The sequence below is a fragment of the Mirounga leonina genome, unplaced genomic scaffold (assembly GCF_011800145.1).
Source record: "Mirounga leonina isolate KUSES-001 unplaced genomic scaffold, KU_Mleo_1.0 Mir_170, whole genome shotgun sequence".
Lineage (NCBI taxonomy): Eukaryota > Metazoa > Chordata > Mammalia > Carnivora > Phocidae > Mirounga > Mirounga leonina.
The window spans coordinates 12,251,510-12,272,579 of NW_023270433.1; the positions used below are offsets into that span (position 1 = coordinate 12,251,510).

The window sequence follows — 21,070 nt, forward strand, 5'->3', positions numbered from 1 at the left end:
ATGTACATGAAAATTTTCACTATAAAAATGGAATCATATTATAATATTGTTGTGTAACCTACCTTAAAAAAATAAATTCCAAAAGAAACTTACCATGTCTGCAAAATATTTTTTTAAAGATTTTATTTGTGAAAGAGAGAGCGAGCATGAGTGGGGGGCAGAAGGAGAGGGAGAAGCAGACTCCCTGCTGATCAGGGAGCTGGATGTGGGGCTCAATCCCAGGACCTCTGAATCATGACCTGAGCCGAAGGCAGACGCTTAACCAACTGAGCCACCCAGGTGCCTCTGCAAAATATTTTTTTTAAAGATTTGAGAGAGAGAGAGAGTGCAGAGGGAGAGGGAGAGAGTCTCAAGCAGGCTCCACGCTGAGTGCAGAGCCCAATGCGAGGCTTTATCTCACAACCCTCAGATCACGACCTGAGCCAAAACCAAGAATCGGACGCTTAATTGACTATGCGACCCAGGTGCCCCTGCAAAATATTTTTATAACTGTCTCTATATAGATCCCAGTAAATAGAGGTAAAACAATTTATTTTCCCACTGTCAGAAATTTAGACAGTTTCTAATTTTCTACTATGATACATAATACATTAACAGACACCTCTGTAGGTAAGATTCTTGACAATTTATTTTGGATAAATTCTTAAGCCTCTGAGTCAAAAATGTATGGATTTTGTATACACTGCTATATTATCCTTTAGAAAGGTTGTATAGCTTTATACAAAAAATAACTTAATCTTTTCTGTGGAGTGTAGAACTAAAAGCAATACTTCCAAGATTAGCAGCATTTCAAGCTCACATTAAAAATTCTGGGTTCAAATGTTGGGGATTAGAAAAGGCAAAATTTTTAAAAATACACATATTCTAAAAAAGTGATTTAGGCAGTACATACCAAGAATCTTAAGAATATGCATTCCCCTTGTGCAATAACTCCACAGTTGGGACTCTATCCTAGGGAAATCATCCCAACAAAGATTCATGTATAAAAATATTCACTGCAACCTTATTTATAACAAAAAAGTTTAAACAAACTAAATGTCTAACAAGAGGCTTATGAAAGTGAATTATGGTATAACCACAAGACAGACTATTTTGTAACCGTCAGAAATGGCTGTTTACAGTTTTTTAAGACATGAGAAAATGCTAATAGTTTTAATGCTAAACAGAAAATATAAAGCCGAGTACAAAACCATATGCATACTACATATTCAGGCATGTTAAAAACTATGTAGTTAAAAAAAAAAAAGAAGGAAAGCAGAAATACTCCAAAATGTTAAGAGCAGTTGCTTCTGCAATGTGGGTTTATGGTGTGAATGTTTCCCCATTTTTTTAAAACAGTCTTCTGAACTCTCCACGTTTTCTACAGTGAGCATATATTACTTGGATAATCAGGAACAAAGTAAACAAATACATTTTTAAAAACTCTAATAAAACAACAATCAGCCCCCTGCCTTGCTTATTTAAAAAACAAAAACAAAAACCACATACCCAAAACTCCAGCTTAGTGCCTTCTGTCAGGGAAAAAGAACAAAATAAAGTGCACACGAGGCTGTCTCCTGAAGATTTTCTCCCTCCACTTTTAACCATATGACAATAAAGGCACTTATTAACAGTAATGGTAAGAACTCATCTTCAAATGATAATATCTTAAATAATAAAGATTATTGCACTGGATATGTTATGTACATACACTGTGATCTATTCTCTTGTAATATTACACATGTCCTCACAGAGAGAGCATGCAGGTCTGCACTAGAATGTTAACAATGGTCATCTCTGGGTGATGACATTTCAATTACTTCCTTCTTAATTAAAAAAAAATTTACATAACATGTATAGCTTAGTATCAGAAAAAAACTAATAAAGTTATTTTCATTTTGAAAAATAGTAACAATCAACAGTAATAAGCATTGAAGAAACAAATCTAATCTGAAGAGGAAGGTGAAAAGCGAGATGCTAATGTGGAGGCTTCTAGCAATGTCTTCGTCAAGTGGGTTTGATCAAGAGTACTGCTTATCCGATCATTCTTCTCTTTTCAGGGAACATGGGCTCTAGTCCCTGAGGCAGTGGCCCAGTCTTGTTGAGTGAGGAGTGCCTGGCACTTTCCCGAGATCCATGGGCTTACCACAAAGAAGTAAGGGAAAGGTCAAGGGTTGGCTGCAGAGATGGAATCTCCTGGGGATGGGCAAGGAGCTGGCCCAGCTAGGGCCAAGGACAGACTCCTACAAGGCCTGGTTGGTGCTCAGAAAAGGCCAGCCTAATCTAGGAACCTCTTTTAGCTGATGCAGGGCAAGAGGAGGGTTCAAGGAAGGCAAAAAGGGAGCTCTGAGGGTCCAGGTGTCAGACATTCTAATGGTGCCTCTAGCATGTCCAGGGCAACCCTTTACGGTAGGAATTACAAATCCCTTTTTACAGAAGGAGTCAAGTAACGTCCCCAAGGTCACAGGCCATCATGTGCAGAACTACCCCGATCTAACTCTGGTACCATCACAGGGAAACATCGTAAGGCTTCTAGGTCCTTAATTACCATCTGTGTCTGCTTTGCAGAATTATCTGGGGAGCTTTTTAAAAATATACATTCCTGGGGAGACCTACTAAAAATCAGTAAATGCAGGAGCAGAGCCCAGGCATCCATCTAAAATTTTTTCCTAGGTGATTGTTAGGGCTGGCCTACAAATGGCATTCTAACTGCTGGTCTAGGAGAAAGGGAGCAGTTAGTTAATTTATGGCCTCCTCCAGATGTCCCTCTAACAGCGCTCATGCTCCCTGCCTCTAGCCTCTTCCCTCCTTACTCCCCATCCTGCCCATACTCATGTTCAATCTTCCTAAAATAACGCTTTTGTGGTGGGTGCAGAGGCTTTGGGCAAGCCCTTTTATATTATGCTAAACACTATTCTATCTCCTAAATACTGGTAAATTCTTCTTCCTATCTTACTTCCACTGGTATCACTCAGGTTCAGGCCACCATTTCCTGGATGGATTTCTGCAACAGCCTCCCTGGCCTCCCTGTCTCCACTCTGATCCTTACAATCTATTTTCTACGAAGCCACCATAATCATCGTTCATAAACACAGATGTGATCTCCCCACTGTCTGGAAAAAAAAAATCTTTCCAGGGACTTACTGTATCAGAATCACATGGTGAGCATTTAAAAATGCAGATCTGCAGGCCCCACCCTAGACTCACTGACTCAATCTCTGGGCGTGGGGTCCCAGAAACCTGTATTTTTATAAGCTCCTTAAGTGACCGTGATGCTGTGGCAGATTCGATTATTGTTCAAAAATTTTCATGCCCTCCCCTGGACCTCCACAAACATATATATTTCTCTGTCCCAGTGGTACTGGGCTTGGCCTGTGTGATCTGCTTGGCCAGTGGGATGTACCAAGAGCAGGTGCTTCAAACGTACTTGAATGGTTGGGCTTATGCCCTTGGCATCTGCTGCTGAAAAGATGTCCTCGTGGGAAGCCTGGGTGGCTAAAGTCGGTTAAGTCGGTGGCTTTGGCTTGGGTCATGATCCCAGGGTCCTGGGATCAAGTCCTACATCGGGCTCTTTGCTCAGCGGGGAGCCTGCTTCTCCCTCTGCCTGCCGCTCCCCCTGCTCGTGCTCTCTCTCCACCTCTGTCAAATAAATAAAATCTTTAAAAAAAAAAAAAAAAGAAAGAAAGAAAAAAGAAAAGATGTCCTGGGAAGCTTGTTAACTCCAGAAGATTGAGAGAGCGACAAAGCAGACCTGAACCCAATCCAACATCTGGAGCCAAGCCCACTGAGCCCAGCCTAGAAGAGCGACTCCCAGCTGACCCACAGAAATGAGACTAAGAAATAAAACCTGATACTGTAAATCACTGAGTTGTGAGGTGGTCTGTCATGCAGCATTATCGTGGCCACAGACAACTGACAGAGCTGCACGGCCAGCGTGGGAGTGTCTGCACAGGCTGGAGGTCAAGCTGCTCAGCCTGGTCTCCAAGCCCTGCTCGGACCAACCCGGCTGGCTGCTGTGTCTATCCATTCCCCAGCCTCAGCCATTTTCACACTGCAATTACCCACCTGCATAACGTTCTTTTACACAGCACACCTTTGCACGTGTTATTCTACCTGCCCCCAGTCTCTCACTATTTCACTGCAGTTTGTTCAAGTGCCACCACTCAGCGCAGTAAGAACACTGCTAAGGCCTCACTTGCCAGCACCCAGGCAAGCCACCACACACACGAGGGCATCGGCGTCCAGGCTCTGAAGTTAGTCTGCCTGCGCTGGGATCCACTTCTAATTGACCAGCATGTGACTTTGAGCAAGTTAATTAGCTGCCCTGAACCTCAGTTTCCTCAGGACCTCCTTCACAACTCTGCAGCAACAAGGATAAATGAAATGACAGGAAGTGTTCAGCATGGAGCCTGGAACCCAGCGAAGAGCCAACAGCATCTTCTCTTCCTCCACATTCGCAGGGCTAAGCCCAGAACAGAAACTCAGCCAATCCTCATCATGTCAAGGAAAGAATCAGGGATATTCGGTTTTAATTTTCCTCTCTTCAGACATGAACAGGTGGTTCCCTGGGTCAGACACACAAGTACTACATCTGTTGGCAACAGTACCTGTTTCTCTATGAGCCTAATGGTGTCCTCCGAGACTTTGTCCTTTGATTTCTTCAGCTTATTCATTGCATTGGTACGAACTTTCCGTAAGGAATCCTTGGCCTTGTTGGTGTTCTGTTTGGCCAGTTTCACCAGCATTTCCCTGTGCTCCCTGGTTACTCTGATTAAAAAAAGAAACAAACAAACAAAAACATTCAACAAAATCATCCCACACATTAGCTGCTAGCTGAGAATTTAACATCACTCTGTCCACTAGCTTAGCAGTTAGTAGCTCTGCTCTCCATCGGTGATGATCTTTACGGTCCTGAAGCATGCCCAGGGGTGTGCTCGGGGCCAAGTGAAGTTCCTGGTGAGTTAGGTGAGGACAGCCAGTAAGAGGACTGCTGAAAAGCTTGAGCCAGCGCGTCCTGGCCACACCTGGCCAGTTACTGCGTGCGTAACTGACTTGTCTCCTCAGAGTTCCCATCTGTAAAATGTGCTAAGGTGATTAAGAGGCAGTGCCCGTAAACTGCTTAGCGCTGACCCTGGCCCGTATTGAGGGTTCAATGAAAGGAACCAACTGTTAGCTCTAACTCTACCCCCTTCTCTCCCACTAACGATGCAGCACAAACGAGTGGATGATGCTACAGAAATTGCTCCGTTCAATCGCTAAGTCACCCAAAACAAGTTAAGTAGCAATCCTCAGAATCTTACTAATTATTATAGCAAGTTACTTACGAATCACCTCAGGACTAAGACACAACCTGAGTGCCAACATGTGAGAACCACTGCTGCACCAGTTAACTCCCACAAAGAAGCTACGAGAGGGTCTGGCACATGTCAGTGCTGACTGAATGTCAGCGTTTCCACTGTTCCCCTCCCCATCGCAGCACCACCACGAGCACACGGAGGGCCTCCTACAAACCCCCAGCACAAGCACCTTCTAAGCTGGCCCTTCCCACCACACAAGGCACTTACTTTATTCTTGTTTCACCTCTGCTCATCACAACAACCCAGCAAAGTAACCCCGCGAGTTGGCTCCGCCTTTGTTTCTTCGTCCTCTACACAGTGAGGGCTACTCACCTACCACAACCAGGGCCGGGCATGAGGGTACTACGGTGAACACTGACTGAGCTTGGCTCGGCTCTTAGGGAGTTCAGCCAGGGAGACAGGTGAGCAAAGAGGCACTTACAACGGGAGTGTGGGACACACCGTGGCAAGGGAAGCGACGTTCAAGGCGCCAACGGGAGCACTAAAGCAGCTCCGCTAACTTGCCAGGAACTGTCTGAACTCCGGCAGGCGGCAAGCAGGGGAGGCTCTCCTGAAGAAATCATCCCTAAATGCGGGAGTGTTTGGGTCTGCTCACTAGTGTTCTGGTTCTTATTCTTTCCAGTAAGAAGGCATTTTTTTCCTCTCCCCTCTAAAGTTTGGTGTGGCACCACGACTTGCGTTGGTCAATGAACTGTGAGCAGAAATGAGGGGGGTCACCTAGGGGCAGGAGCGTTAGGAGCTAGTGTGGGCTCCGCCACATTTGTTTCTGTTGGCTACAATACAAGTGGAGATGGGGCGCCCATCAGCGTGGGTCCCAGAGCGACCATGATCAACAGTGCCCATCATGCGGCCTGGGCAAGAAGCAGACTTCTGTGCTAAGCCACGGAGACTTGGGGGCTGCCTGTTACTACAGCATAACCCACCCGTCCTGACTAATACACACACTAGGATCTGAAGAATGAGTGCAGGTTGCCCATGCTGGCATGGCAAGGGGGTCTTCCAGGAGGAAGAAAGAGCACGTACAAAGGCTTTAAGCTGTAAAGAGACTATGTTTCATTTGAGGAATTACTGGAGCATGGATAACAAGAGAGTGACAAGAAAAGAGGCTGGAAAGCCGTATCATGGAGTGTCTTGCAAGATCCTGAGCCCTATTTTACAGATGAAGAAAATGAAGCCCAAGAAGTTTGGGCCAAACCCAGGCTGACCTGTCTCAAATGGCAACATTCTTAGTATGACAAAATTCCCCTGCCCCCTGGGTCCTGAAATGGACATCACTGGCATATGGTTCCCGACCCTCAAATCAGTGTGCTTCTTACTTGGTGAGGACGAGCCCACGTTCTGGGTATATGTTCCGTGTGAAGCAGTGACAAGCAGGTGTTAAAAGATTTAGTGGCATCTACCTGCTATTTTTCTCCCTGACAGAATGAGAAAAAAAATTAAAGAATTTTGAGAAAAGATGAGCTCTGAGGACAAAGTGGACAGTTGCATTTATAAATCAATCCTTCTGGTTTCAGCTCTTTGAACGTATTCTCGAAATAGAAATGATCCTGATTACTGCCATTATTAAGCCCACCTCTGCCAGGTGAGTACTGTAAGTACTGCACCTCACAGACCCTCGCAACATCTCTTCCAGCTAGATTCTCATCCCCCCATTTTCCAGTGCGGAAATTGAGGCTCACAGACGTTGAGCAACTTGCACATGGGCCTGAGTGACAGGCCTGGGATGCAAATCCAGATCTCTCTGGCCTGCGTGCTTTCCCCTCCTCTGTGCTGCCCACCCCTTGTAATCTATTTCAAATAAAGTATGCACTGCTGCCATCACCGCTGCTTCCACACTGAAAGCTTTTCCAAGTCAGTACTATGAATCTTGGGACTGAAAAGGACAAAACCGCCATGTCAGGAGTTTAGGGATTTGGATCAGATCTTATTACTTTCATGGTTTTTAATTCATTGAACAAAAATCATGCCGACATGTTTAGGTCTCTTTTTTGTTCTGCTAAAGCATAGGTCAGTATAAGGAAGGAACAGGAAAATTAAAACTTGATCCACTGATTCAAAAAACTTAATCCCGCTGAAATACTAGGAGGGACAGAAAAGAAATTAATCTAAGTCTGTAGAAAACCTCTTAAACTTCTCTAAAGAGAGCTATTTCAATCTTATATTTCATATATAATTTGAAATAGATATCCCACTGTTTAGACAACCTTTAATAAGATAAAAAATTTTATCTAACAAACTTCCTTTTCACTACATTGTTACATTTACATTTTACATGAAGAAAAAACTGTATCTTTTAAAAAATATATACACTGGGACTCAAAAAAATCTTAGAGGAGTTTTGTAAAAGGCTGTATAAAGAAAACAAAATCACAATATATGTAATTTGGCTTTAATACAACATATTATTTTGTATTTATTAATATAAAGGTGACATTAGTATACTATTAACACCAGTTTCCACACATAATAGTATCCAATTATTGACAGTGACAAAAACATTTCAGTTTCAATCTAAAACTAATGATGTAATGTATGGGGATTAACATAAGAATAAAAAAAATTAAAAAAAACCATTTCAGTTTCAGAATGCAAGTACAGAGGCAATAATCTAAGGAAATGGGAGAGCAGAATGCAGGGGTGGGGGCGGGCACAGAGAGGGCTGGGGGGAAGGGAATATGCATGCTGGTTCAGGGTGTTGGGCTGAAAGGTATCTCAAAAACAAGTTCAGGAGCAGCTGGGGTGATGGAAAGGCACTGGTATGAAGTCAGCGAGACCTGTTGCATTCCTATGTCTAGTACTCAGAAGCTGATTCCTCATTTCTAAAATGAAGACAATAAAAACACCTCACAGGGTGACGGGGAGAAGCAGACACAACACGTACACAAAGTACCAATAAAGAGAGCAGCATATAGTAGCCCTGAATAAATGATAACAATTATGAATGTTTTAATCAAATACACCTAACTACTTCCTCATGAAACAACGAGGGCACATCTGTTTTAGAAAAGAAACATACTATATTATGGAAGTATTTTAATTCCTTTCCAAACCAGTGATTAATACATCTGATCATCTCTGTCTCACATTCATGGGGTTCTCTGAGTACACGCTAGTTTGTTCTCAGGCTTCTGCACTCAGCCGGGTGGTTCTGAGCACCCGCCTCTGCACTTGGTGTGCATTCATTCATCAAGCACTGGCTGAGGCCCCTGAGTTCTGTGCCAGATCCCGGGCCAGGCTGAGGAGCTCCGGAGAGAAAGCAGGCCTGGTCTAACTTCCCCAGAGGCTCAGCCCAGTGGTGGAGACAAACTCATCAGCCACTACTTAGAAAGAGCATGAGCGCCTCTAGGGCAGAGGGATGGGCCTTCCGCAGGAGGAGCAAGCAGAAAAGTACAACTCATTCTGCCTTGAGATCTGGAAAATGCCTTAGAAGCATTTTGGTCCACTGAAGAAGAGAGGAGAGGGCATTTCAGGCAGAAGCACGGTGGGAGATCAAATGGCAGGAGGGCAGGAGGCTGCAAAGGTCAAATTTGTTCTGCAGGCCTGGAGTTTTCAAATTCTTCTTTAGCCACAAAACTCTGGCTTTAAAGAAAACCATGGCAGACACTCCATTTATAAATGTATAAAACAAATGAAAAGAGAGCTCTTCCAGTTAAGGGGAAGGGCACTCGGGGAGGGGTGGTGCTCTTTCCTGGGCTTACAAAGTGTAGTCCACCCTGACTCCCCTCTACTTCTGGACCTACCACTAGCTGGCTGAGGGACCTCAAGCAAGTTATTTAAACTCTCTGGGCCTTGGTCTTCTCATCTGGAAATAGAAAGGAAAATCAAACAAACGAAAAAAACCCAGCATCTACCTTTCAGAGTTCTTGTGAGGATTCCATGAGAGACTAGGTGGAGCATACACAGTACAAAAGCCTGGAGGAGCATAAGCAATCAGAGAGTGTCAGTTGCCTTTGCTGCTGCTGTTTATGTGCTGGCACTCACTGAGGCATCTTCAAGTAATGAAGAGTTTATTCTTGGAGGTTTTGATCAACAGAGAAATGACAGGGCAAACAATCGATGCTTCAGCAAGATGACTTTTTGAGATCCTACTAGAAATTTAACAACTCGTGTACATTTTATAATCCAAATGCTCCCACCATGTAGCCCTGAAATTTTCTCTTTTCGGTACTAATTCATTCATTTAGTTTGTAGTTTCATTAACAGCTGTTTACTGGGCACATATTATGTGCCAGCCCTGAGAGATGTAGCATTAAACACATGAGTTTACTCTCTAGCAATGGAGGCCGTCATTAAACAAACACGTGCACAATTGATCAATAAGTTACAGTTCTAATAAGCACAATAAAGACATACAGAGTTCTATGAAAATAATTAGCAGGGGAGGGGAGTCTGACCGAGGTCCCCTGTGGGACTCCAGGAACAAAATGTGGGGACATTTAAACTAAGTGATATTTAAATTAAGATGTGTAAGAGTGGTGGGGCGCCTGGGTGCCTCAATTAGTTAAGCGTCAGCCTTCAGCTCAGGTCATGATCCGGGGTCCTGGGATCAAGCCCCGAGTAGTGCTCCCTGCTCAGTGGGGAGTCTGCTTTGGCCTCTCCCTCTGCTTGTATGCGCTCTCTCTCTCTCGTCAAATAAATAAATCTTAAAAAAAAAAAGAAAAAAAGAAGAGGGTATACATTAAAAAAAAAAAAAAGCTGTGTAAGAGTGGAGGGGCTGGGGGAGATCATTTCCACCTGCGGGAATGGTCTGTGTAACGTAACGGCATCTTTCCAGGTCAGAAGGTGGGTACTGCTCTCTGAGGGACTGAAAAAGGCAGTGAGGCTGAGGACAGAAGGAGAAGAAAGACTATCCCAAAGGAGGAGGCTGGTGAGCCTGACAAACGTGAGAGTATGCACACAAGCCCTTCAATGTCACACTGAGGCTTCGTAGGTCCATCGACAAGTGATCGGACACACAGGTGGTATGTATACACACAGTGCAACTGCATTCAGCCTAGAAAGGAAATCTGACACATGTGATAGCGTGGATGAATCCTGAAAACATTATGCTAAGTGAGATAACCCAGACTCAAAAGGACAAATATGGTATGATTCCACTTTCTGCGAGGTACCTAGAATAGTCAAATTCAGAGAGACAGAAAGTAGAATAGCAATTTCCGGGAGCTCACCAGGGGGTTAAGGGAATGGGAAGTTATTGTTTAATGGTATAGACTTGGAGTTTTGCAAAATGAAAAAGGGGTTCTGGAGATGGTTGCACAACAATGTACATGTACTTAACACCACTGAACTATACATTTTTAAATAACGGTAAATTTTTTATGTACCTCTTACCACGATAAAAAAGTTTAAAAGAGTCCTAGTAGATTATTCCTAGGAACAACATGGAGTCCCATGAGTCTGAGTGAGGCCCAGGAAACATGATCAGATTTGTATTTTGTGTAGATAGCAATGTACAAACGAGATCTAAGCTCCTGGCAAAAGTCTACCCAAGGGCCTCTAGGCAGGCACAACTGGGAGGTTGTGGAGCCGCCCTGTAACAGCTTCTTGGCTGGATGATGAAGACAGCAGCCTTTTCCGCTAGGGTCAGAGAGCCTCCCAGCATAAGGCAGGGGTTTTGGCTGAGCTGGCAGGGTCACACTTTGTTTGTACATACTCCACCAGGCAGGTCTTCCAGTAACATCCTGGATGGGGGCCTTCCTGCAAAAATTCCTTGAGCATGTTCCCATGAACAATAAGCAGAGGGCATGCCCTGATGGTAACTCGCACAGCAGAGAATCCCCCAGACTGCAGTGATACTTCCTATTGTTTCCCTGAGAATGGGACACATGGACAAAGCTATTCACCAGGTGTATATCAGAGGAAGCTATGCTCAGCGTTGGCAGTTACAGTAAAACCCACTTATGTCAGACGCTCGACTTCAAAAGGATCGTTGGTTACTTAGAGGGGACTTTAAAAGGTGGAAAAAACATGCTTCAAAGCCAAGAAGACCTAAGTTGGAATTCCCCCACCCCCGCTCTGCTACTTCTCAGCTTCAGAACCGTAAGCGTGCTATTCAACTTCTCCAAACTGGTTCTTCGTGTAGACAGTGGCAGGAAGAATGTTACTGAGAGGGCAGAAGCCAGTATTAAGTGAAACGGTGGTAGCAAGGGCTTGGCACGCCGCCGCGCGTGTGCACTAGAGAAGCTCACTACTGGGTGGCTGCATTCTTACTCTCACCACAAACTCTCCCGGGCTTGGGGGTACTAACAGGAAGTGAACGGCGAGGGAGAAAACCATCAAAAGGATTTAGTAGCTTGAGCTTGGGCTGCTGAATGGATGGTAAGCAGAGAGGGAAAGAAGGGGAACACAGGAGAGCAGGCGGTGGGGGAAGGGGGTGGCAGGCGCTCTCCTCCAGCAGGACAGGGCGACAGGCTGAGGGAGAAGAAAGCTGCACTTCCAGGGAACGTCCCATCAAAACACATCTCTGACAGCTCCACAGAGACAAACCTCGCCACCTCCTCACCGGCTTCTGGGAGACTTCCCCCCAGGAGGAGCATCAGCCTGCAATCAGCAGCAGACACAGGCCTGACTTCATTGTTCGCTGGTGGGCGCTGCCCGCTGCCTTGGGGCCACTGGCCCCGAAGGAAATGTTTTTGTTTGTATAGCCCAGCCAGACTTCCTATGCTTCTAGGTATACAATTTCCCCCCTCCCCTCTTTCCTCACCCCCACCACCCCCAGCTCACCAGCCCTGTTGTACACACACTAATCTCTCATAAAGACATCAGGTGTCCTTTTAGCCCAAAGGAAATCACACCGCACTTTGCAGGGACTTCTACCACCCGCAGTCACTTTAGTTCTCTCTCAGGACACAACTGGCCCCCCCGCTTTCAGACGATAGTCCTGTGACTCTTAAAGCCTGGCTAAGCCAGACATACCATGCTGAAGTACAGCCCAGCAGGATGAAGAGATAAAGGAGGCTGAGGTCGGGGCTCAAATCTCCACATTCTTAGCAGAGTGACCTTGATTAAGTCAGCCGACGTCTTCCCTATCACTCGAGTGGGACGGAAACCCAAGTGCAAAGATGAGTGCAAGTAACTCTTCCCTCAGCTCTCATGTACAGAAGAAAAAACACAGGTTTGGTGGTGAAGGCAGACTTGGTTTCCAAACCCGGCTCCGCCCCCTGCGAGCTGGGTGACTGGGCACAAGTAACTTGTCCTCTCTGAATTGAGAAGACATCTACTGAAGCACTTAGGAGAACAGTCCCTGAAGCCAGACTGCTGGGGTTTGAGGCTCAGATCTCTCACGTCTTAACTGTATGGCCCTGGGTGGGTAATTTTACCTCTTTGCCTCAATTTTCCCATCTGTCAAATGTGTATAATACCATTAACTTAATGGGACTGTTGTAAGGATTCAAAGTTAATACATGTGTGGCACATGGTAGTGTGCTCAATAAACATTATCTGTTATTATTTCCTCAACTGTCAAATGAAGGGGGAGTAATACAAAATGTTACGTTTCTTCCACAGTGAGTGTCAGGAGCAAATGGGCAGATGGTTAAAGAACTCTGCCTATGTACATATTAACTATTTGAAAGCTGTCAATGCTATCAGTAATAAAAATATTGGTGATGTCTCCTACTGAGGGAGGGGGGTCCAAACCCTGGCTCTGAGAAAGACAGCCTGCTTCTCCACTTACTGTGCGACATGGGGCACAAAGAACCCCATTCCCCTAGGACTCAGTTTCTTCAGTTCTAAAAGAGGAGTAATAATTTACCTACCTCAAAGGATTGTTATGAATATATTAGTGAATACAAACAGCACCTGGAATAGCAGTGTGCATACGATAAGTGCAAATTCATTTAGCCCATAAACCCTGATGGCATTTTTGCATTCTTACTACACGGGAGGCCCTGTTCTGGGGCTAGGGATACAGCCATGAACAAAACTGCCAGAGCAACTCCTATCCATGTTCTAGTGAAAGAGAAAAACCAGTAAATATATAAAATGAAACGTGACTGCCATGAAGAAAATAAAACACCACAGTGAGACATGGAAGAATCTTATTATTGTCACACTAAGGGCCCACTTGCGTCTGCCTACACATCTGACTCGGATGTCATCTGCTCCCATTCAATAATAATAATGATACCTAATATTTGCAGAGCTCTTTCCCCGTGCCAGGCCCTGAGGTGGTAACTCTCCGTGCATTAGCTCCGTGAATCCTCACAGCCCCGTGCAGCTGACCCTTGCATTCTAGACCTCCCTTGTTGGTGCTGGACAAACCGAAGCAGCTCTTCTTACTAGTGGAAGTGGTAAGAACAGCACCGCTCTTACATTAAGGCCTGCTTAGATATATAGTTCCCTACTACCCCTCCAGCTCCCCTACAAGTCCAAGTACAGTGGGGAGAAAGAAGAAAGGGAATCTACAGAGGACTGCAATGGAAAAGTGATCTGACCTGTAGCAGTCAGCTACCGCATCCTGCAGACAGGTGCAGGACACAAAGCGGGGAGGACAGGGAGGAGAGGAGCCTGTCCTCTGGGATGCAGCTTTCGCACAGGTGTTGATGGCACCTTCTCCTCTGTCCATGCTCCACTCTTGATTCCTGATGGCACTTTCTTACGTGTTTCAGCCAGAACCTGTGCTGGGAGGGAGCCCTCGTTTCACACATGTGGATCCTGAACTAGCAGGAGGCGCGCCTGAAAAGCTGCAGGCTGGGTGGGAAGCCACGCCGTAGAGGAGGAGGCAGGCACCCTAACAGTGCACGGAGGCCCTTGCAGGCCTGGAAGGCAGGAAGAAACAAGGGACTGGAACCCAGCCAGCAGAACGAGTGCCCCTGAGCAAGTAGCCGTGGCAAGCAGGCGGTGAGAAGGAAAGGGCTGGAAAAGCGACTGCAGTTGCTCAAATGCAGTGTGTGGCTGCCCCAGCCCAAATGAAGTCCCTAGGCCTTCTTCTCTATTTGTCCCTTTCGGGACTGCTGAAGGTCTGCTTGTGTGGGGGTTGTATAAGAAAAGGGTGTTTCCTGGAATGCACACATCAGACCCACTACTCAGGTAAAGGTTCACAAGACCCTACAGCAGCTAGACGAGGAGGCCACAGAGCTGGAAGACGGGCTCCCGGTCGGCAGCCCGACGAACAACATGACATTGTGGCAAGAACATGGGTTCTAGAAGCAGACAGCTTCGATCTGAATAATGACTCCTCTGCTGACTAATCTGTGACCTTGAACAAATTAAACTTCCTGATGCCCCAGTTTCCTTATCGGTATTATACCCACTTCAAAAGAGTATTTCTCTGCAGTGGCCAAAACAATGAGATCACCATGAAGATATGTACACAGGCATGGTTTAAAAAAAAAAAAAAAAGCAGACATTCAATCCCATTTATGTAAACTTAAATATATATACACATACAGGTTTGTATATGCATCTTTTACAATTTGGAAGGATATACACCAAGCCCCTCAAGTTATTTCATGGAAGAATATTTGGGGAACAGTAAAAACTTTTTATTTTTCTACAGGATTTGAGTTTTTGCAATAAGTGTGTATCATTTTTACAATGAAGAGATGAACATTATATATCTAGAAGTCTAGTATCCAGAATATATAAAGAACCCTTAGAATTTAACAAAAGAATGACTCAATTAAAAAATGGGTAAAGAACTTCAATAGACATTGTTCTGAAGATATATAAATGCCAAACAAACACATGAAAAGATGCTTAGCATCAGCAATCATGAGGGAAATACAAATCAAAACTATAATGAGATACCACATCTTACCCACTAGGATGGTGGTAATAATAACAATGAACTAAAACAAGTGTTGGCAAGGAGACGGAGAAACTGGAACCCCTATACATTACTGGTGGGAGTGTAAAATGTGCAGCCCTTGTGGAAAAGTCTGGCAGATCCTCAAAAAGTTAAAAAGAGCTGTCATATGACCCAGCAACTCCACTCTTACGTATGTACCCAAGAGAACTGAAAATATGTTTACACAAAAGTGTGTGCAATGACATTCACAGCAGCAGCATTATTCCTAACAGCCAAAAAGTGGAAACAACTCAGATGTTCAGCAACTTACGAATGGATAAATAAAATGTGGTATATGCCCCTACAATGGAATATTATATGGCGATAAAAAGAATGAAGTACTTACACGTGCTAGAGCATGGATGAGCGTGAAAACATTATGCTAAGGGAAAAAAGCCAGCACAAAGACCACATAATGTGTGATTCCATTTTTATGAAATGCTCCGAACAGGGAAATCCACGGAGACAGAAAGCAGATTAGTGGTTGCCTACAGCAATCCCAAGTGGGGCAGGGTGGTTAGACGATAAAGCTGGGAGTGACCGCTAGGGGGTACAGAGTTTCTTTTTGGGGTGATGAAAAATGTCCGAAAACTGATTGTGGTGATGGTGGCACAACTCTCTGAATATGCCAAAAACCACTGAATTGTTGAAGTGGGTGACTTGTATCTCAGTAAAGCTGCTGAAGAAGGTCCTATGCCTCTCTGGTTTTTGTCACTGAACAGTGCTCGTCTCCTGGACGGAAAGCGTCAGGATGGGAGGCACGCCCATTTCCTCACCTGGGGATCGGCAGCGCTGACACTGCTCCCTGCGACCGTGTGCAATCACTACGCAGGGAAGGTCACAGGAATGCTCTGTGACACCGGGTACTTTGACGGCGACCACTTAAAAACTAACATTCACCCTCACTGCCTGACTTTCCTCTCTTCACGGGTGTCCGGCCTGTGTCACGGTCCAAAGGCTCTCCCCTCTACTCCTGCTCCCCCTCCCCTTTATCCGTCTCAGGAGTGTCCCCCAGTACATCTGCCTCAAAGTAAATGTGGCTATTATCCCATTCTACAGATGAGGACACTGAGACTCAGAGAACTGAAATAACCAGTGTAAGGTCACATAGCTCTCTTCATTGGTTTCCTTTTCACGGTTTTTCTGACGGTAACCTTGGCTCCCCCAGCTTTCCATGCTGCCTTTCCCTGGCTGCACCGTGGCTCCCCGCCCCTGGTGAACTCAGCCTGGGGACCATCCTACCTTGCCTTACCTGGCTTGCTCTCCCTGGAAGAAACCTGGTCATCGTTCATGAGAAACCATATGTCAGGATATAGTGGGGGAAAAGTACTTGGGAAAGGGGATTTGGGCTACGAGAACTGTAACACAGGGCTTTTTACTGGAATCTGGTGAAACACCATGGTCCGAGCCTAAGTAGAATTCTCCTCCATGCTGTCACCTCAGAATGAAGTCTGAGGGAAGGAGCCTACCTGGGCATAAGGTCTATCATCCCCGATGATGCCCGAAGGAAAAGTGGGAGTTGACAATGGCAACTGTCTGACTGTTGGGAGGCCTTGCCAAGCAGCTCAGTGGGCTGGGGGTGTTAAGAAGAGCCAAGGTCCCTCTGCTCACCAGAAACACAAAGCAAACGTCACACCACAGCCAGGACTGGTCCTCAGATTTTCTTATTCAGGATATACCTTCTAGGAGGTCTTATTTGCCATAATTCACATTCAAAGAACAAACTGAATGCTCACTAACAATCAAACTATAGTATTCCTGAGCAATTGAAGTTCCAAAATAATTACAACATCATGACGCAACTCCTCCCACCCCTAAAAGTGGGGGAAAAGATAGAAAAAAATGAACATGAGGTTGGGGGAGGGAGGTGGTGAGGAAGAGGGAGAGAGTTAAGGACCAAAAGAGCAATCACTAAACAGAAGTAACATATCATTGGTCTCACTTCCAAATAATCAGAAAAATAATGTTTCCAAGAACTCTTTTATTAGGAGAATTAGTGCCACATACTATAAGATAAAGGAATTAAAATTGGTTAGGTATCTATGACATGCCAAGCCCCACACTGAGAGTACCACATAGGATATCCCATTACTCCTCACAACCATAGAAATGATTCCCATTTTACAGATAAGGAAGCTGAGGCTTCTAATAATTAAGCAGTGGGCACATTCCCCAGACTGCTAGGCACTGGCCATACATGACAGAGGTGCTCCTTTAACAGGCAATCTACTCAGGAACGCCCCTTCAGCCTGGGTGACTTTCTCAGAGGTGCACTGTCGGGGGTCTCCTCCCACCCAGTCCCCAACTCTTCCTTTCTTCACTGGTGGCAGACCTGTACTCTGTCTCTATCACAGGCATTTCCTCCCATAAACCTCTTACACATCTGATTCTGTCCTGGCATCTGCTTCTCATAGGACCCAAGCTGACGTACACAGAGTGACAGAACAGGGATTTGAACCCCAAAGCCCTTGTGCTTTCCTTTATACCTAGAGATTAAGTGGTGGATAAATCAGGTCACTAAAACCAGTGATCATTCTCACACCTTCTCTCCCTGGACTCATCGGCCATGTTCAGCATGGCCAATGACTCCCTCCTCTTTAAACCGCTTTGCTCAGTTTCCTGGACCTATGTCTTCCGGGTTCTCTGGCCACTTAGTCTCAGTCTCCTTTGCTGGCTCCTCCTCACCTCCCTCACCCATAAATCTTGAAGTGGACCATCAAGGCCATATCCACCAAACCCCTTCTCTTCATGACCTACATCACTCTATAAAATAATCTCACCTAATTTCACAGCCTCCTCTATAGGCTCACGTCACCCAGATTTCTCTGGCCCACACCTGTCCTCTGAACTCTAAGCTTATAGATCAAACAGCCTACTTGACCTTTCCACTTAGATCTCACAGTATCTCAAAATAAACACATACAAAACCTGTCCTTCGCTTACCCCCAACTGGCCCTCCCACAATCTGCCCTGTCAGTGAGTAGCACTTCCATCCTTCCAGGTGCTCAGATCAAAAACCTTGGAGGCATCTCTGAGTCCTCTTTTTCTAAATTCACAACCAACCTGCCAGCAAATCCAGGCAGCTTTTTCTATAAAACGTATCTGGAATTCAACCACTTCTTACCAACTCCACCATTACTAAGCTATCCAGGCCATCATCATGCCTGGGTTACTGCAATAGCTCCTAACTGGACCCTGCTTTCATCCTTGCCTTCCTATGGCAGAATTCTCAAAAGAGCAACCGGTATGAGCCTTTCAAAACCTAACTCAGATCATGTCACTCCCTAGCTCAAAACCCTCCGGTAACTTCCCATTTCATTCCAAACAAAAGCCAAAATCCTTATAACGGTCTATAAAACTATGATGGCGAATTTTATGTGTCAATTTAACTAGGCCACAGGGTGCCCAGGTATTTGGTCAAACATTATTCTGGAAGTTTCTATGAGGGTGTTTTGGGATGAATTTAACATTTAAATCAATAGACTGAGTAAAGCAGTGGGGATCTGAGCAGCCCTAGAGGGTCACCTGGGTGCGCTGCAGATGGCTGTCTGGCTCTGAAATGTCCACGTTGCTAAGAAGCTCAGCAATATGCAGCCCACTGTTGCAAACGAGCACTGAGACAATCAAGCAGCAACAGCTGTACTAAGGCTCCCCCGTTCCCTTGTTTCCAGATTACAGTCCCCCCGCCCTACCACTTCCTACTCCCAGTAGAACCGGAAGCAAACCTTGAAGAGCCTTATGACACAGTTAGTAAAAGAGAAAAACTTTCAACAACCAACACATTCAACAACTGCAAACTAGTTAATGCTGTGCGTAAAATGCAACTGCTATGCATCCTTTAAAAAGAGTGCGGAGGAATTCTCATCAGAGAGTAATGACACATTGTTAAGTTAAAAAAAAAGTGCAGAACAGTGTATGTAATTTAATCCCTTATCATTACAGGAAAAATGGAGGAGATACAGACACGTGTTTCAATCTGCATAGAAAAAAGTCTAGGAAATCAAGGTGCTAAGAGTGGTTCCCCATGGAGAACAGGATGGAGGTATTTTAATTTTTTCTTTAATTCTATTTAAAATAAAATCAATGCGGACATTGATGAAAAATAACGACAGAGGGGGACAATCAAGGAAGAATGCAACCTCAGCAGGGAGTGAGTCAATCACACGTACTTTTATTTCTTCAGTGAATTCATGATTCCTTACAGGTTTCTCTAAAGGCAGACATGAGGTCAGCACTCTCCAACAAGCAGCCTCATTCTACTTTGTGTGGTTTTCTCACTGAAATTTGGTAAACTGATGAGCAATGGAATGTGGGTCTGTGTGCTTGTTTGGGGGCATAATAAAGATGTGAATGGGGTCAGGGCGGAAATCTGGCCTGATGAAAAAGATCTCCTGCTCAAAACTTTTCAGGGTCCCCGATCACTTCACTCAGTGCAGTGAAAGAGTGATGTTCCAGAGAGACCTGCCATCAGGAGACCAGAACAGGGAAAAAGGCAGTAAAAAAAGATTTGAGTTCTTTTTTTTTTTTTTTAAAGATTTTATTTATTTATTTGACACAGAGAGAGGCAGCGAGAGAGGGAACACAAGCAGGGGGAGTGGGAGAGGGAGAAGGAGGCTTCCCACCGAGCAGGGAGCCCGATGTGGGGCTCGATCCCAGGACCCTGGGATCATGACCCGAGCCGAAGGCAGAGGCTTAACCGACTGAGCCATCCAGGCGCCCCAAAAAGATTTGAGTTCTAATCCTGCTTCTGCCACTTACAGCTTTTGATGATGGGTGTTTACTTCCGTGAGCTTCAGGCACCTCACCGGTCAAACAGGCATAAGAACAGTCTCCTGACCTCATCAGAGTGTTGTGAGAATTCGGGGAGAAACTATAAGGCATCCAGCACAGCACCCTCAGGCACTACACGTGCAGAGCAGGTGATTAATAAACAGTACCCCAAATGGGATTACATAGATAGGAAAGAAAAAGTAGAAGGAACGGTTTCACTGAATCTGAAACATTAACAGGAATGATCAAAGAATCTATCCAGTAAGCTGACTTCTCTAGATGAAAGAACACTGGCCAGAGGAGAAAACAAAAGCTGTACACACTGCCCGTGGGTACAGACAAAAGCCAGCCTCTGAGGCTCAGTGTCACTGTACCGAGGACAGCCACGAGAAGAACCTGGGCACAGCCAGTTGGGGCTGCAGTCCCAGAGGCGGTGAAAGAGGACTCCAAGCCTGACCTGTTGCCAACTTAGGATTTATCTTCTCCCTCTTTCCCAAAAGGATCAGAGCAGATTCTAGTATGAGCCACATACTCCGTTGACTCATTTAAATAAGAATCTAAGAATCAGAGGAGTATAATGAGGACGAGGTCCTAGCCATGATCTGCTGCAACTGCAAATAAAACTTAGCTCTGGGCAGCCAGAGTTAAGGCCAGAAAACTTGCAGACTGATCATTAGGCAGAGGAAGAATCAAGATCGATCAGGAAAGGCAAATTTTCCTAGAACTAAACTTGAAATTTTATAATCAGAATCTGATGCTCGGAATATAATATATCTCCGATGCTTCTGGTTCCCTCACACCTCCCAACCTCCTAATAGAAGCTTTGGCGTATTATTTTCCTCTTCACAGCTTTGCCAATTACCAGCTATCTGACCCGGAACCAACAGCCCTCTTCTCTGGATCTCAGCTTCCTCACCATTAAAAGGGAATGGTGCTCTTGCCTATTTATGAAAGGGAATGGAGGAACATTTGCTAGCATTCACTGGGTACTGGCTAAGCATCAAAATCTTTGTGTACATTATCTCACTGAAATCTCCCAAAAACCACAGAAGGCAGGTCCTATGAATATTTTACAGATGACCTCCCTGAGTCTCAGAGAGGTGGGGACAGCTGCCATTGGCACCCAGCTAAAAAGGAGGACAGGATGAACTCAACTGCATGCTTCTGTGGTACC

The 21,070-nt window shown here is 45.2% G+C and overlaps 1 protein-coding gene across 3 annotated transcripts in view; it reads right to left on the bottom strand.

Moving 5' to 3' along the window:
- MRRF (mitochondrial ribosome recycling factor) overlaps positions 1-21,070 on the bottom strand; it is a 53,585-nt gene that overhangs the window by 7,176 nt on the left and 25,339 nt on the right. For all 3 annotated transcript variants that reach the window (XM_035015884.1, XM_035015886.1, XM_035015885.1), the window contains exon 6: positions 4,587-4,746. In XM_035015884.1, the coding sequence (XP_034871775.1) occupies positions 4,587-4,746 (160 nt within the window). The remainder of the gene's footprint in view (positions 1-4,586; positions 4,747-21,070) is intronic.